The sequence below is a fragment of the Culex pipiens genome, chromosome 2 (assembly GCF_016801865.2).
Source record: "Culex pipiens pallens isolate TS chromosome 2, TS_CPP_V2, whole genome shotgun sequence".
NCBI classification, from domain to species: Eukaryota; Metazoa; Arthropoda; class Insecta; order Diptera; family Culicidae; genus Culex; species Culex pipiens.
The window spans coordinates 117878107-117893013 of NC_068938.1; the positions used below are offsets into that span (position 1 = coordinate 117878107).

General features: G+C 43.7%; 1 protein-coding gene across 5 annotated transcripts in view; it reads right to left on the bottom strand.

Annotated features, from left to right (window-relative positions):
- LOC120417925 (protein unc-79 homolog) overlaps positions 1–14613 on the bottom strand; it is a 217400-nt gene extending 202787 nt beyond the window's left edge. For 2 of the 5 annotated variants that reach the window (XM_039580162.2, XM_039580161.2), the window contains exons 1-5: positions 14274–14567; positions 14055–14171; positions 13672–14004; positions 13104–13612; positions 12910–13034 (exon numbers count right to left, since the gene is read on the bottom strand). In XM_039580162.2, coding sequence (XP_039436096.1) covers positions 12910–13034; positions 13104–13612; positions 13672–14004; positions 14055–14171; positions 14274–14328 — 1139 coding nt within the window. In that variant the 5' untranslated portion in view covers positions 14329–14567. Of the gene's footprint in view, positions 1–12909; positions 13035–13103; positions 13613–13671; positions 14005–14054; positions 14172–14273 lie in introns of all 5 variants that reach the window. The other 3 variants (XM_039580163.2, XM_039580164.2, XM_039580165.2) reach the window with 3 other exon arrangements.
- Between the last annotated feature and the right edge of the window lie 294 nt (positions 14614–14907).

Consider the following 14907-nt stretch of genomic DNA (forward strand, 5'->3'; position numbering starts at 1 on the left):
GACCAGAGGAAAGAAAGTGGTTTGCCTTCCTCTATGTTCCTTGACAACGAGACCGCTTCAAATCCCGATACCATCTGTCAACTGTTTGCAGAGAAATTTTCCAGAATGTTCATCAATGAAACCCTTTCACCGCACGAGGTCGCAGCCGCCACTGAAAATGTGCCACCCTGCGGCAACGTTCTGGACCGATTCGTACTCGACGACCAACGAATCATGAACGCAGCTGCCAAATTGAAATCAACCTCATCAGTAGGACCTGACGGAATCCCCTCCAGTATCCTGAAAAAGTGCATCCAATGCCTGCTGTCCCCACTACGATTACTGTTCCAGCACTCTCTCGACAAAGGGGTTTTTCCGGACCTGTGGAAAACTGCTTTCATGTTTCCAGTCTATAAAAAGGGAAACAAACGTGACATCGACAACTACCGGGGGATCTCGGCGCTTTGCGCTGTCTCCAAAATGTTCGAGCTCGCTGTGCTCGACCTGGTGTTTTTTCACTGCAAGCAACAGATCTGCGCTGAACAACATGGCTTCATGCCGGGACGTTCGACTACATCGAACTTGCTGACCTTCACCACCTACCTGACCAAGGGGATAGCTAGTCGAAGCCAAACCGACGTAATCTATACTGATCTCTCCGCAGCCTTCGACAGGCTCAACCATGACATCGCGATCGCTAAGCTCGAAAAACTAGGGTTTAGTGGCAGTTTGCTCGGTTGGTTTCAGTCCTATCTTTCCAGACGAACAATCAGTGTGAAGATCGGTGAATGCGTCTCGCTGCTATTCCTCGCCTACTCCGGTGTAGCGCAAGGAAGTCACTTGGGGCCTCTTATATTCTTGCTCTACTTTAACGACAGCAATTTTGTACTGGATGGACCAAGACTCGCTTATGCCGACGACTTGAAGATCTTCCGGTACGTGAACTCAACGGATGACGCTGAACTACTTCAACAGCAGCTGGATCAATTCGCCGACTGGTGTGCCACAAACCGCATGACCTTAAATCCTCAGAAGTGTTCCGTTATATCGTTCACCAGGAAGCTCAGGCCGATCACGCACAACTACACGCTCCTCGGAACAACCGTCCCGCGGGTCGAATGCATAAACGATCTCGGAGTGCTGCTAGACGCGAAGCTCACGTACAAGAATCACGTCGCATACATCGTTGCAAAAGCCTCAAGACTGCTTGGTTTCATATTTCGTGCGACCAAAAAGTTTACCGACGTCTACTGCCTGAAGTCATTGTACTGCGGCCTTGTTCGGTCAACCCTGGAATACAGTTCCGTGGTGTGGAATCCCTGGTACCAGAATAGCTCGGAGAGGATCGAGAGCGTGCAGCGACGATTCATTCGTTTCGCACTCCGCTTGCTTCCATGGAGTGACCCCCACCGTCTCCCAAGCTACGAAAGCAGATGTCAGCTAATCCATCTGGACTCTTTGGCTGTTCGTCGCAACGCCGCACGTGTAACCGCTGTTGCCGACCTGCTCACATCAAGGATTGATTGCCCCTCCCTACTCGGTGAGCTGAATCTGCAAGCTAGATCTCGTGTGCTGCGCGGAGGTGCCTTCTTCCGAATCCCACTAGAAGCTGCCAACTACAGTGCACATGGCTCCATCATCGGACTTCAACGGACCTTCAATCGAGTAGCCTCAATTTTCGATTTTAATGTGTCACGTGATGTTTTGAAAAAGCAATTTTTAGAGTTTTTTAGATGTAATTAAAGTATTATTGTGTAACATAGTCACAGTATCATTGGGGCCGTTGATGGCCTGTTGATACTTAATAAACAAACAAACAAACAAACAAACAAACGAACACATCTATTCTGGGCAGACTGATTGAACAGTTTGTTCCGAAGATTCGGAAGGTGGTCTCCCATCACCTTCCCTGGCAAACCCAAGAACTTCGCCTCCTCAAGACCCAGAAAAGAGCTGCCTTTAAGGTTTCCAACGGATCTGTACACTTACGCGACTACTATCTTCTATTGAGTCGCAGGTGCTTTGCAAACTACCAGCGCAAAATGCAGAAGAAATTGAAAACCGACCCAAAGAAATTCTGGAAATTCGTCAACGAGAGCCGTAGAGAATCTGGATTGCCGACTTCAATGCGGTTGGCTGACGAAGAAGGAGATGATGCAGACAAAATTTGCCAGCTTTTCGCGAAGAAGTTTGCCGGTGTATTCTGTGCGGAGCCTATTAGGAAGTTCGAGCCGCCGCAGAAAACGTTCCACGTCGGGATGAACTACTGGCTTCGATCGAGATTGATGAAGGTACCATCCAAGCCGCTGCAGTCAAACTAAAACACTCTTGCTCACCAGGACCAGACGGGATACCGTCTACCCTGCTGAAACGTTGTTCCTCCAGCCTATCGGCACCACTTTGACACCTGTTTCGTCTTTCGTTGAGCTCTGGAAAGTTCCCTGTTGCCTGGAAGCAAGCTTACATGTTTCCAGTGCACAAAAAAGGCGATCGAACTAACGTTGAGAACTACCGTGGGATTTCCGCCTTGTGTGCCACCTCAAAGTTGCTGGAATTGGTTGTGATTGATCCGGTTTTCTCGCATTGCCGCCAAGACCTTGCTGATGAACAACACGGGTTCCTAAGCGATCAACAGCAACCAATCTCCTCTGCTTCACCGAATCGATCATCAACAGCTTCGACGCCCAATCTCAAACCGATGCCATCTACACAGATCTATCAGCCACCTTCGACAAAATTAACCATCGCATCGCTGTTGCTAAGCTTGAGAGATTGGGTTTTCGAGGAAGCCTATTGGCCTGGTTCAAGTCTTATCTAACGGGACGTTCGCTGAGGGTGAGAATCGGAGACGCACTTACCGATATCATCGACGCCACATCGAGTATCGCGCAAGGAAGCCACCTCGGTCCTGTTTTACTTTAACGACGTTAATTATATTGAGTGTGCAACCCCTTGCAACCCGTGTGCCCCCACTTTAGTGCGCCGCCAGTGCACGCGCTAGCTGTCAAACGCTGTTTGGAGGGAAGCTTCACTTCGCCTCACTTCTAGCAAAGTTATCAAAGTAAATACACGCGCTTTTATATTCGACTAACTAAAACCGCGTTTAATTGGCCGCGTCGGTCGTCCTTCCGCCGTAACACTTTAGGTTATGGGCCCAGCAACGCGCAGCGAGTGAGTGAAAGTTAAATTATGGCGGAAGAGGACAAGGGCGAGCGGTTCTTTATGCCGCTGTTCGACGGGACCGAGTTTCCCGCCTGGAAGTACCGGCTCCTGGTGATGCTGGAGGACGCTGAACTTCTGCATTGTGTGGAAGTGGAGGCGGTGGACGATCCGGCGCTGACGGAAGCAGCGGGCGATTCCGAGCGGCAGAAGGCGGCGAAAAAGGCGTTGCTGGCGAAGCGGCTGAAGCAGGATCGGAGGTGCAAGATGCTGATGGTGTCGAGGATTCACAACTCCCAGCTGGAGCATGTGCAGGATTCCAAGACGCCGAAGGGTATTCTGGACGCCTTGATCGGAATCTTCGAGCGCAAAAGTGTCGCTGGTCGCATGGCCGCGCAGCGGAAACTGATGGCCCACCGCTATGTTTCCGGTCCGCTGAGGGATTTCTTCCTCGAGCACGATCGATTGGTGCGACAGCTCCGGGGAACGGGAGCGGTGATCGCCGAGATTGATGTCGTCTGCAACCTGCTGCTCAATATGGGGTCAACCTATGCGACAGTGGTCACGACGTTGGAGTCGATGGAGGAGAAGAATCTAACCCTGCAAACGGTGAAGTGCCGTCTTCTCGATGAGGAGGTCAAGCGATCAACGATAGGTGTCGAGTTGGTCATCCCAAATGCTGAGTCGGCGGCTCTTGCCGGTGCCAAGGAGTCGCGACTGACGAAGAAGATTAAGTGCTTTGGGTGTCAACAAGAGGGGCACAAGATCGCTGATTGCCCGAAGAAGATGCAGGAACAGAAGGAGCCGAAGCCATCGTCCGGAAGAACATCGAAGGCGAACGCTGCTGAAAGCAGTAGTGGCGAGATTTGTTTTGCCGCTGAGAAGGGTGCAGGATACCCACCGGAGAAGTCGAAGGTGCGATGGATTGTGGACTCCGGTTGCTCGGATCACCTCGTGAATGACGAGACCCTTTTCGATGAGTTGACGCTGCTGGCCAAGCCGGTGGAGATTGCCGTGGCCAAAGATGGAGAGTCCATCGTGGCGCACTACTCGGGGACGGTGCGGCTGCACACCATCGTCGGCGGTGAGCGTCGGCGCTGTTCGGTGTCGAACGTGCTGTATGTTCCGGAGCTGCGAATGAACCTGTTTTCAGTGCTGCAAGTAGAGAAGAAAGGCATGAAAGTGGTGTTTGACAAAGGAAGTGTGAAGATCTTCAGCAACTCCGAACTGGTTGCCAATGGTGCGCGTCGTGGTCTGTTTTACGAGCTCGATCTGTACAGAATCGAAAGTGTTGAAAGTGAGTCGTTGTTGGCCTGTGGACGCATTACGAAGAGCCTACAGTTGTGGCACCGCAGGTTCGGGCACCTGAACATGAATCAGCTAAACCAGCTGATTGCGAAAGGCTTTGTCGACGGTTTGAAGCCGCAGTCCGGTGATAACAGCGTCGTCGTGTGTGAACCGTGTGTCGTCGGGAAACAAACACGAAAGCCTTTCTCCGTGCGAGATGGCAAGAAGTCGTCGCGAGTGCTTGAAATTGTTCACTCGGATGTTTGCGGACCTATCTCACCGGAAGGTGCAAACGGTGAACGGTACTTCGTCACATTCATAGATGATTGGAGTCATTTCTTGATGGTGTTCCCGATGGTGACGAAAGATGAGGTGCTCGAACGGTTCATGAAGTACGAAGCGTACGTGACGGCGAAGTTCGGAGTGCAGATCTCTCGGCTGCGGTGCGATAACGGAGGCGAGTACAAGAACAAGGCCTTCGAGGATTTCTGCGACCGCAAGGGGATTCGGATGGAGTGTACAGTGCCTTACACCCCCGAACAGAACGGCACCAGTGAGAGAATGAACCGCACAGTCGTCGAGAAAGGACGTGCCATGCTGGAAGATGCTGCGATTGATAAGAGTTTCTGGGTCCAAGCTATTCAGGCTGCAGCCTACTTAACGAATCGCAGTCCAACGAACGCCAACGAAGGAAACAAAACACCGTTCGAAGTGTGGGAAGGACGGCGGCCGAACGTTTCGAACCTTCGTGTGTTCGGCTCCAAGGTGTACGTGCACGTTCCCAAAGAGCGCCGCAAGAAGCTGGACGCAAAGGCCTGGAAAGGGATCTTCATCGGCTATTCCAACAACGGATATCGGGTGTGGAATCCGGAAACGAAGCAGGAGAGCGTCGCAAGAGATGTCGACTTCGTGGAGAATCCGGATGCAGTGGAAGTTGCCGAGGGTGTGATCCAGTCAACGAAAGAAAGTGATGTGCCAATGATTCTGATTCGTCGAGATGAAGAAGAAAGTGTTGTGGAACACGACGAAGTCGTTGAAGAAGATGAAGACTTTGAGAGCTGCACCGAGCCGGACGAAGATGTTCCTGCTACCGAGCCAGCACCTGTGCCGATCGACGGCGCTCCTGCTCCAGCCGCCAGACCGGACCGGAATCGAAATCCTCCAGCGTGGCACAAAGACTACGATGTGGAGTACGGTCATTCTGCTTCAAGTGCTCTGTCCTACGTTGACTATTCGCTGGAATTGCTGGACGAGCTACGGGAGCGACTGGACCGTGAGAAACGGAGGATTATGACCAGTGCTGGTGTACCGGATTGCTGTGTTTGAGCGGGCGTATTGAGTGTGCAACCCCTTGCAACCCGTGTGCCCCCACTTTAGTGCGCCGCCAGTGCACGCGCTAGCTGTCAAACGCTGTTTGGAGGGAAGCTTCACTTCGCCTCACTTCTAGCAAAGTTATCAAAGTAAATACACGCGCTTTTATATTCGACTAACTAAAACCGCGTTTAATTGGCCGCGTCGGTCGTCCTTCCGCCGTAACACTTTAAATTACACCGTCACTGGACCTCGCCTCGTTTACGCGGATGACCTCAATCTTTTTGCTCGAATTGACAACTCGAACGACGCCGAAGCATTGCAGCGCGATCTTGACAGGTTTGCTGGTTGGTGCGATGTGAACCGCATGATCCTCAACACTGGAAAATGCCAATCGATCACGTTCAGTCGGAGACACTTCCCAGTAACCTTCGACTACAGTATTAATGATACTTCTGTCGAACGGGTCACTCACGTGAAGGATTTGGGAGTCATCTTGGACACGCAACTCACTTTCAAGCAGCATCTGTCATACATAATCGCCAAAGCCTCCCGACAACTAGAATTGGTAATCGCAAGCGCAAGTTCACTTACATTTATTGTCTAAAGACCCTGTACTGCTCGCTGGTCCGCTCCACTCTAGAGTACTGTTCGACAGTGTGGTCCCCGCACTACAACAACGCTGTTTGCCGCCTCGAAAGCATCCAACGAAGGTTTGTGCGATATGCCCTCAGGCAGCTGCCGTGGACAAATCCCTTGCAACTTCCGCCGTACGAACAACGTTGCCGCTTGGTCGACCTCGATACACTCCAGCTAGGACGAGACCTAGCCCGTGCAATGACTTCTGCTGATGTCCTACTCGGCCGGATTGATTGCCCTGACTTGCGTAACCAGATTCAGCTCCGAGTGCCTACCCGTCAACTACGCCACACGCCAGCTCTCGAAGTTCCGTTTCGTCGCACCAACTACAGCGCGAATGGTGCCATCAACGGACTTAAAAGAGCGTTTAACAAAGTGTCCAGTGTGTTTAGCTTAGATGTGTCTCGTACTACGTTGCGTTTTAAGTTTGTGTCCTTGTTAAGATCTTTGTTACGCATGTAAATTTAGTCTTAAGTTCATCATTGGGGCAAAATAAGTGCCTGTTGAGAAGAAATAAACAACCCATATACTATGGTTAGTGGGGGGATTCCTTTGAAAAAAAAGTCTAGAATGTGTCCCTTTCTTTAAAGGAAATATAAACCTTGAGTCAGCAGTTGAGAATTCAAAAAAAAATGACCCGCAGCTTTTTTGGGTTAGATCCAAAGCTGAAGACGGTGAATTAATATGTCCCTACGTATATGACAAAGTGGAATGCTTAACATTTCAAATAACATGCTTCACATGCTTTTCCTTTGACCCACACAAATTATTCATGTCAGATAGATGTGAAAATCATTTGAAATCAGCTGATCGTTAGCGAAAAACCTTCCATCCTTTTTTCGCATGATGTTCATCTTAGATTCAAATGAATTGCACATCGATTTGCCCCATTCGACTTATCCTATGATTACCAAGTGGAATTCACGTTAGAATTACGTGTTATGGTTTTAGATATCTTTAGCGAAAAAACGTTACTTAATCCACCCTTAGGTGGTTGGTGCCTTCCTCACATTTAAAAGGTACTGCTATCCAAAATAGGGCGGACTTTTAAGTGTTCTATCAATTTGACTCATTATTCATTCACTTAGATTGGGTAGTCAGATCTTAATATTTCAGAGCACTTATGTGCTTACAACTTATGATAGAGTAGTCAAACCTCCAATTCAATTTGTGCCCGTTTGAAAGGCTTTTTAATTACCTATCCAAAGATAGGTCGCATGATATATTTGGACAACGTTTTTATCAAAATATCTTAGATCTGGCCTCCAAAAAGTGTATAAATAACACTTAAGTGCTTATAACTTTTGATAGGGTTGTCAGATTTTCAATATTTTGGACGCGTTGGAAAGGTCTTTTGATTACCTGTTCAACGACAGGTCGCATGATATATCCGGACAACGTTTTCATCATGATATCTGAGATCCGGCTTCCAAAAAGTACATAAATAACACTTAAGTGCTAATAACTTTTGATAGGGTTGTCAGATCTTCAATGTCTTGGACGCGTTGGTAAGGTCTTTTAAATATCTTTCTAAAAACGTATAACATGCCGGGCTTTCTTACAAAAACCACCCTTTTTAAAATCTTCCGGACTTTTGTTAAAATAGTTTTTTTGCATAACTTTTGAAGTACTTAACTAAAGTGCATAATTTTTAATAGCGACTTATGGGACCCCAAGACGGATCGAATGACGCCAAAACGGACAAAATCGGCTAAGCCAATGTTTAGATAATCGAGTGACAATTTTTTGATCAACATTCCACCACACACACAGACATTTGCTCAGAATTTGATTCTGAGTCGATATGTATACATGAAGATGGGTCTAGGAGGCCTAATTGAGAAGTTCAGTTTTCGAGTGATTTTATAGCCTTTCCTCAGTAAGGTGAGGAAGGCAAAAATCACAAAGTAAGATGGCGACAAGCAAGAAGAATTGTCTGAGATTTCTCAGGTTCAATGAAGATTTTGCTGTAAAGAAAGTGTTTCTACCGATAAAAATATTGGAAAAGAGTTCCAAAAATCATGGTAAACATTAACTATATTGTAATCCGCTAATACCAATGTTTTAACAACTAATATCTAATATTTTTATAGGAAATCAGAAATTCACCAAGGAAAGCTGGACTTCTGCGCGGATGTAACTCCAGGGAAACAGTAGGTGCCGGAGGACATATAGTGGCTTCCGAAGAACCTAACTAAACTACCCGCCAAGAAATTTACGAGGCAGTTGTAGCTTGTTTTAACTCCTCTGGCTGTTCGGAACGTGTCCACTATGTCCAGGTGTACTTATGCTGGGAGCTAGCAGGTGCATTACAAAGTAGAAGGAAAAGCGCTAAAGGCCGGCACAATTGTCAACTTTAAGAGAGTTTTTGGATTTTTTTTTATTTGTGTTTTCTAAATTATAAGTGGAAAAATTTGTGCTCGAAAATGTGACATTAGACTGAATAAAAATATTAAAAAAGGAACATAATTTTGTAAACACAATTAATCAAAATTGACGAGAAAAAAAGACAAGAATTTCACTTAATAATCATGTGTGAGGACACGTGAAGCTAACGTGATTTTCATTACACTTGGATAAGATTTTCTCTTGATACTCATGTGTGTTGATACTTGAAGTTGACATGATTTTCATTTGAATTCGCCGTGTTACGCGTGGGTCTCGTGGCGCAGGGGTAGCGGCTTCGGCTGCCGATCCCGATGATGCTATGAGACGCGGGTTCGATTCCCGCCTTATCCACTGAGCTTCTATCGGATGGTGAAGTAAAACGTCGGTCCCGGTTTCTCCTGTCTCGTCAGAGGCGCTGGAGCAGAAATCCCACGTTAGAGGAAGGCCATGCCCCGGGGGGCGTAGTGCCAATAGTTTCGTTTCGTGTTACGCGATGGAAGTTTTTGATGTGATTCTCACGTGACATTCATATGCCAAGTCGTATGGGGCAGATTCATGTGCAAAACATGTGATATTGCCATGTGCCTTTCTTTCAGTGTTGTAATATTAATGAGTATATCACTCAAAAAAACAATCACGTTGAAGTTACGTGAAAAGTTATGTGGTTTTTTTCCACTACAGTTTTCACGTAACTTTTACGAGGTGGCCCTAGTAGAAACGAGATTTGATTGGTCAGATTATTTCACGTTGATTCTACGTGTTTCACACGTGAAACCTACATGAATCAACCGATGAGTTTTACTTAAGCGTTTTAGTAAACATTATATGAACTTTATAGTAGAAGGTTCGTATTTTATGGTATTTTTTTCAAAATAGAATAAAAAATAATTGATATGGTGTAAAATTGTTTTATTGATAAATTAGCATCTTCGGAACAATCTCGCTATAAAAGCACGTCATAAAAAAAAACTAACAAATAAGTTCGTTTCACTTTCTTAGAACAAACAGATAAACGCATCCGGTCTTCCCAAGATTGCGGAACATGGTCTTCCCCCCAGATCAACGCAGCAACCCGTTTCAAAGTCGTAGTCTTCTGCCTTGACCTTCTGGCGGCGGAAATAGCCGGTACTCTGGCGTAGCAGATAGTTGTGGTCAAGGTTGTGGCAAGGGGTTGGAAACTCTTAGAGCTATAATTATTATGTTAACCAGTATATCAAAATATATGTTAGTATACTTATTATTTTCTTTACATATCGCCAGTATACTAACCAATATACTGAGAGTATCTTAATATACTAACAGATTATTTCTTTTCGGTTAGTATACTAACAAGTATACTGGAATATCGTTAGTATACTCAATATTCTTAAGTAATATTAGAGTTTCCAGCCCCTTGGGTTGTGGTATTTTAGGGAGGTTTGTGTCTTGGAACATATTTGACGCGGACACAACCCCAGCTGCTTGACCAAGAAACGGCAGACCTTCGGGCCACACTCAGGAATGGCCCACAACTTGTTGGCTATGTCCCCTTCGGTGGCGTCAAGATCCACAGTAGCACCAACCATGGCACCGACGGAATGGTAATCCGATGTATGAAATCGTCATACTAAAAAAATCACGTAGAAATTTGGCCGACTGGCACACTCGAAGCTAGTTGAAGTCACATTACAAAACACATAAAAGCTACATGGAAGATCCTAGTGGAAAAATACTAGAAGGTTTTTCACGTAACTTCAACGTGAAATCATTTTTTTGCCAGTACACTTTCACATTATTTTTACGTGTATCACGTAAAAGGGGCATAGCGAGGGGAAAATTGGGGTTACGTGATTTTTCACGTAGCATCAACGTGTGGATTTTTTTGAGTGTATATATATGTTGGACGTTGTAGATGATGATGACTTATCGGATGATTTCACAGTGATGGTAAGTGAATACAACACTTAATTTTATACAACATAATAAAAATTTTAGCTTAAAACTTGGTGAAAATATTGCTCGGTTTCTATTTTTAAGGAATTCATGAGAAATTTGTAATAAGCTTTTTTATTATTTTTTTAGATTAATGCAATGTAATTTTTTAGTTTTCTGCATATTATAAAAAGATTTTTTTTTGCGATTACAAATAAACTTTATTGCACAAGTAATAATACATTTTATTTTAAATTGATATATAAAAAACAATTACAAAAAGTTTAAACAAAACCAACCGGACCATCGGCCTTTTTTTGCATATTTGCACGTATTACTCTCCATAAAAAATGGTGAAGCCATACCCTTCCGGCGTCGGCAGTACGGTTTTCTGGTAGTTGGTGGTAGGTGTACGGGCGATGGAACAGCTCCCGGGAGCTCTTGTTGTGGTTATCGTTGCAGCAGCGGGAACCGGAACTTTGGGTAGTTTAACAGCTTGATGTGGGCTAGAAGGTTCCGGTGTGGAGTTCCCCACCGAATCGATCTTGATGATCCGGAACGAGTGGCCAAGGCCACTGTGATAGGAAACCGGCACATTCAGAACTGCGAACATGATTTCCTGAAAAATCCACGAAGAATGTTAAGATTTATGCAAATTTTAACTGTTTCATTTTCTTATTCCTTACCAGCAAGTTATTAGACGATAATATTGATTTTTAAATCAAATGAATATGAATTTATTCACAAAAACGACTTATTCGATTTGAGCACGTCCGTCGGTCGTCGCCATCTTACGAATGGATATTTTTTCATCTATCACCATTCACTAACCATACATTTCAATCTCACGTGCTTTGCACTTCGAAATTATGGGAAAAGTCAAATGGGGCAAATGGAAGTGAAATTCACTTGAATCTAAAGTGAATTCCATGCGATAAAAGAATGAAAAAGAATCGCTAGCCATCAGCTGATTCCAAATGAATATCACATCCATGTGACATGTTAAACATATCTGAGTCAAAGGAAAAGCATGTGAAATTATTGTGCCGAATTTTGGAGGAGCTCACGTGAAAAATCACTTGAATTTTCTATGTCAGTTTCTTTCAGTGTAGTTATTGACTACATGAACACATATTTTTTTGTATTCAAGTAAGACATTAGTTAAAATATAGCTAGAAATTCGGCCCAGCCTGTATCGTTGGATAATTAAAGAAAATATATATCAACACTTACATAAATTATGTCTAATTAAGAAATGTTTTGTTATAAACCACTAATAATTTGCTGCATGCAAAAATATTTCGGTTGATATAACGAAAAAAATTGTTGAAAAATAGTTGAGAAATATGTTCCAGCCAGTTTTTAACAGAATATTCCACAATATTTCAGCTAAAAACAAGAAATTTTTAGTTAATTTTCTGAAAAAAATATTCTAGCAGTCGACTGCTAGAATTTTTTTCGGCAATTTAACCAACAAAAATTGCAATTCCAACTATTTTTTTAGTTAATTTTAGTTACTGGTGGTCAGCAATTTTGGGTTAACAAAATCAACAATCCATCGCTACTTCCCCGAACCCGGTCAGACGGGTATGCCCGTTGCCCAGAACCGCATGCGCATATCCGCCTGACCGGGTTCGAGGAAGTGGCGTTCGGGGATATGGCCATTCGAGAAAATGATTTTCAGGGATGTGAAAAATTAGGGGAAGTGGCCATCCGGGAAAATGGTGTTTAGGGGAAGTCACCATTCGAGGATGTGACTGTTTGGGAAAATGGATTGTTCGGGGAAATGATTTTCGGGTAAATGACATTTCGGGTAAATGAAATTTCGGGAAATGTCTTTTCGGAGATGTGGCATTCGGAGAAATGTATTTTCGGGAATGTGGGTTTCGGGGAAATGTCATAGACTCCGGTTACTCGTATCCATTGATGGGGGTAGTGAATTGGTTGTTGGCTGACCTGTGCTTTTATCCCATTAGTTCGTGAAACTAATCATCTTTTTGGGTAGAGAGCCTGGAGCTTATTTAGCTCCAGGCTCTCTATTTTTGGGATGAGTGCGCCATACGGCTTATCGCGTATGGCGAGAGAAGGCGACTTCTAGGAAATTCAGCCTTCGAGTAGCAATTGCTCCACAGGTGCAGAGCAAATGCTTTCCAGCTCTTGTTTTGCCTTAATTTCAAACATATTTTGCTCTACAACACTTAAAAAACAACGCAATACAATACTACTATTCGTTACCTTCGTGAATTATGACGATTGTTATGGCATTGTGTACAATATCTGATTGGGTGATTTCCATTGTAGCTGGCACACTCGTTAGAGAAGCAGATTGAAATTGCTGATTTATCGGTGGATCTGCAATTCTGTAAGCAAAAGTAGTATTAATACTATATATCATAAATATTTAATAGCATGTATGATGTTCAACATACCTTATTTTCGCAAATCATCGAAACTTGCTGCATTGGATGTAAAATGTCACCAAACAGTAAATCAGGATGATCTCGGTGTATTTCATTGGCACATTCTATGCAAAGATACAGTGGGGGAGGCGAATCTACTGCATATAATATACTGATACAATGATCGTAGCATACTTTTACAGCTTCTGCGTTTCCAGCATTGGGACATGATTCACGTTGACATACGAAAGGAACTAGATTGTTGGTAAATTTACACAAAAGTCCTTTGCGATCAAATAAGTTCGGATCAAAAGCCGGCCAATAGTAAAATAAAAGTTTAGCTGCAGATGCTCGACTCCCAGACGTACCATAAGCAATAACACACAGTAAATCCTTAACCACGTTGTGTTTCAGTCTCATCAGACTTTCCAGCAGCTGACAATGATGTGCCGGATTATTGGAATATTGAAACACCAACATGATTACAGCAGAAATTGATTGACACGCATGACATTCTTGGTCTTCATCACTCTGACGAGCTGCAAAATGTAATGTCTTAGTAATCGATGTATAAAACTATAAATACAATAATTATTACTTATCGTAAATGGTAGTATGTAATAGCAAAGATAATTGATTATATCCTGATGCAACGACGCTGGAAGCACGGAGATGCTAGATGCAGTAAGATAAGGCAAATTATCGATCAAATCTTTGTCCAAAAACGGTAGAATACATCCAAGACATTGCAGCAATGCTTTACCAAACAGGCTTAGCCCGTTTTGAATGTTCGAGGCAACATCCAAAAGCATTGTCAATGCATTGTATAAATTTTGATACTCCAGATTTGGGTAACTCGCCATTCTCACTTGATCCAACGAAGGATCTTTAATAATCTCCAATGGTGAACATGGAACATCTTTTAAAACAGCTACAAAAAAAAATTATTTAGAGTTCCTTAAATTAAATATTTCCACTCACTTAATAATGTTTGGGAGAAATACTTTATTGTATTTGCTATATCCGATCCCGATGGTGCTGGCATTTGATTACTCAACAAGCGATGGTATTCGTGCAAAGAACGCAGCTTTGCTTGAACTATAATTTAAAAAAAAATGCTGTATTGAATACAATTTTGATTAAACATGCTACCATATTATAGCAATCCTATTTGAAAAAAAAAACACACATAAAACTTACAGGCAGCTCCTCTTGTACCCATGTTAACTAACTGAACACGAAAACTTCCCGTCATTTTATATTCAGTGATGCTATGCTATTTTTCAGATGTCTTCTTTCTGCAGCTTTATTAAGTTATCCATTCTTTGAACAATAAAATATTGCTCTATTTCAGCAATAATTGCATTACAACATTTGATCTAAACGACATTATCATTTTTTGACACCTATTTATAACTAAATTTTCCAGTATAAACTTTCAAAATTAATGCTCCTCTGAACGATACGAATCAGTTCATCACATTACGTCAGAAGAGGCAGATAGAATAGAAAATCGATACGAATGGAGGGCAGCTGATTTTCCATGCTATGTATGCAGCCCGGCTCTGGGCGCAAGGAAATCTGTTGGGAGCTGGTTGGAAATCAAATGCAATATAAACAAATGCTACAGTATGGCACGTCAGGAAAACGACAGTCATTTTTTCCCACTTTTGAATATTTTTCGATATTCCAAAATAGCATTTAATTCCAGTGTGCCTCTAATGTTGCCATATCAGCATTTTGGCACTCAACTACAGCTCATTAAAAGCGTTTTCAACTGAAATCGAGTGATAAATAGCTCAACAAGAAGTGAGCAGGCAAGTTTCTATCAATA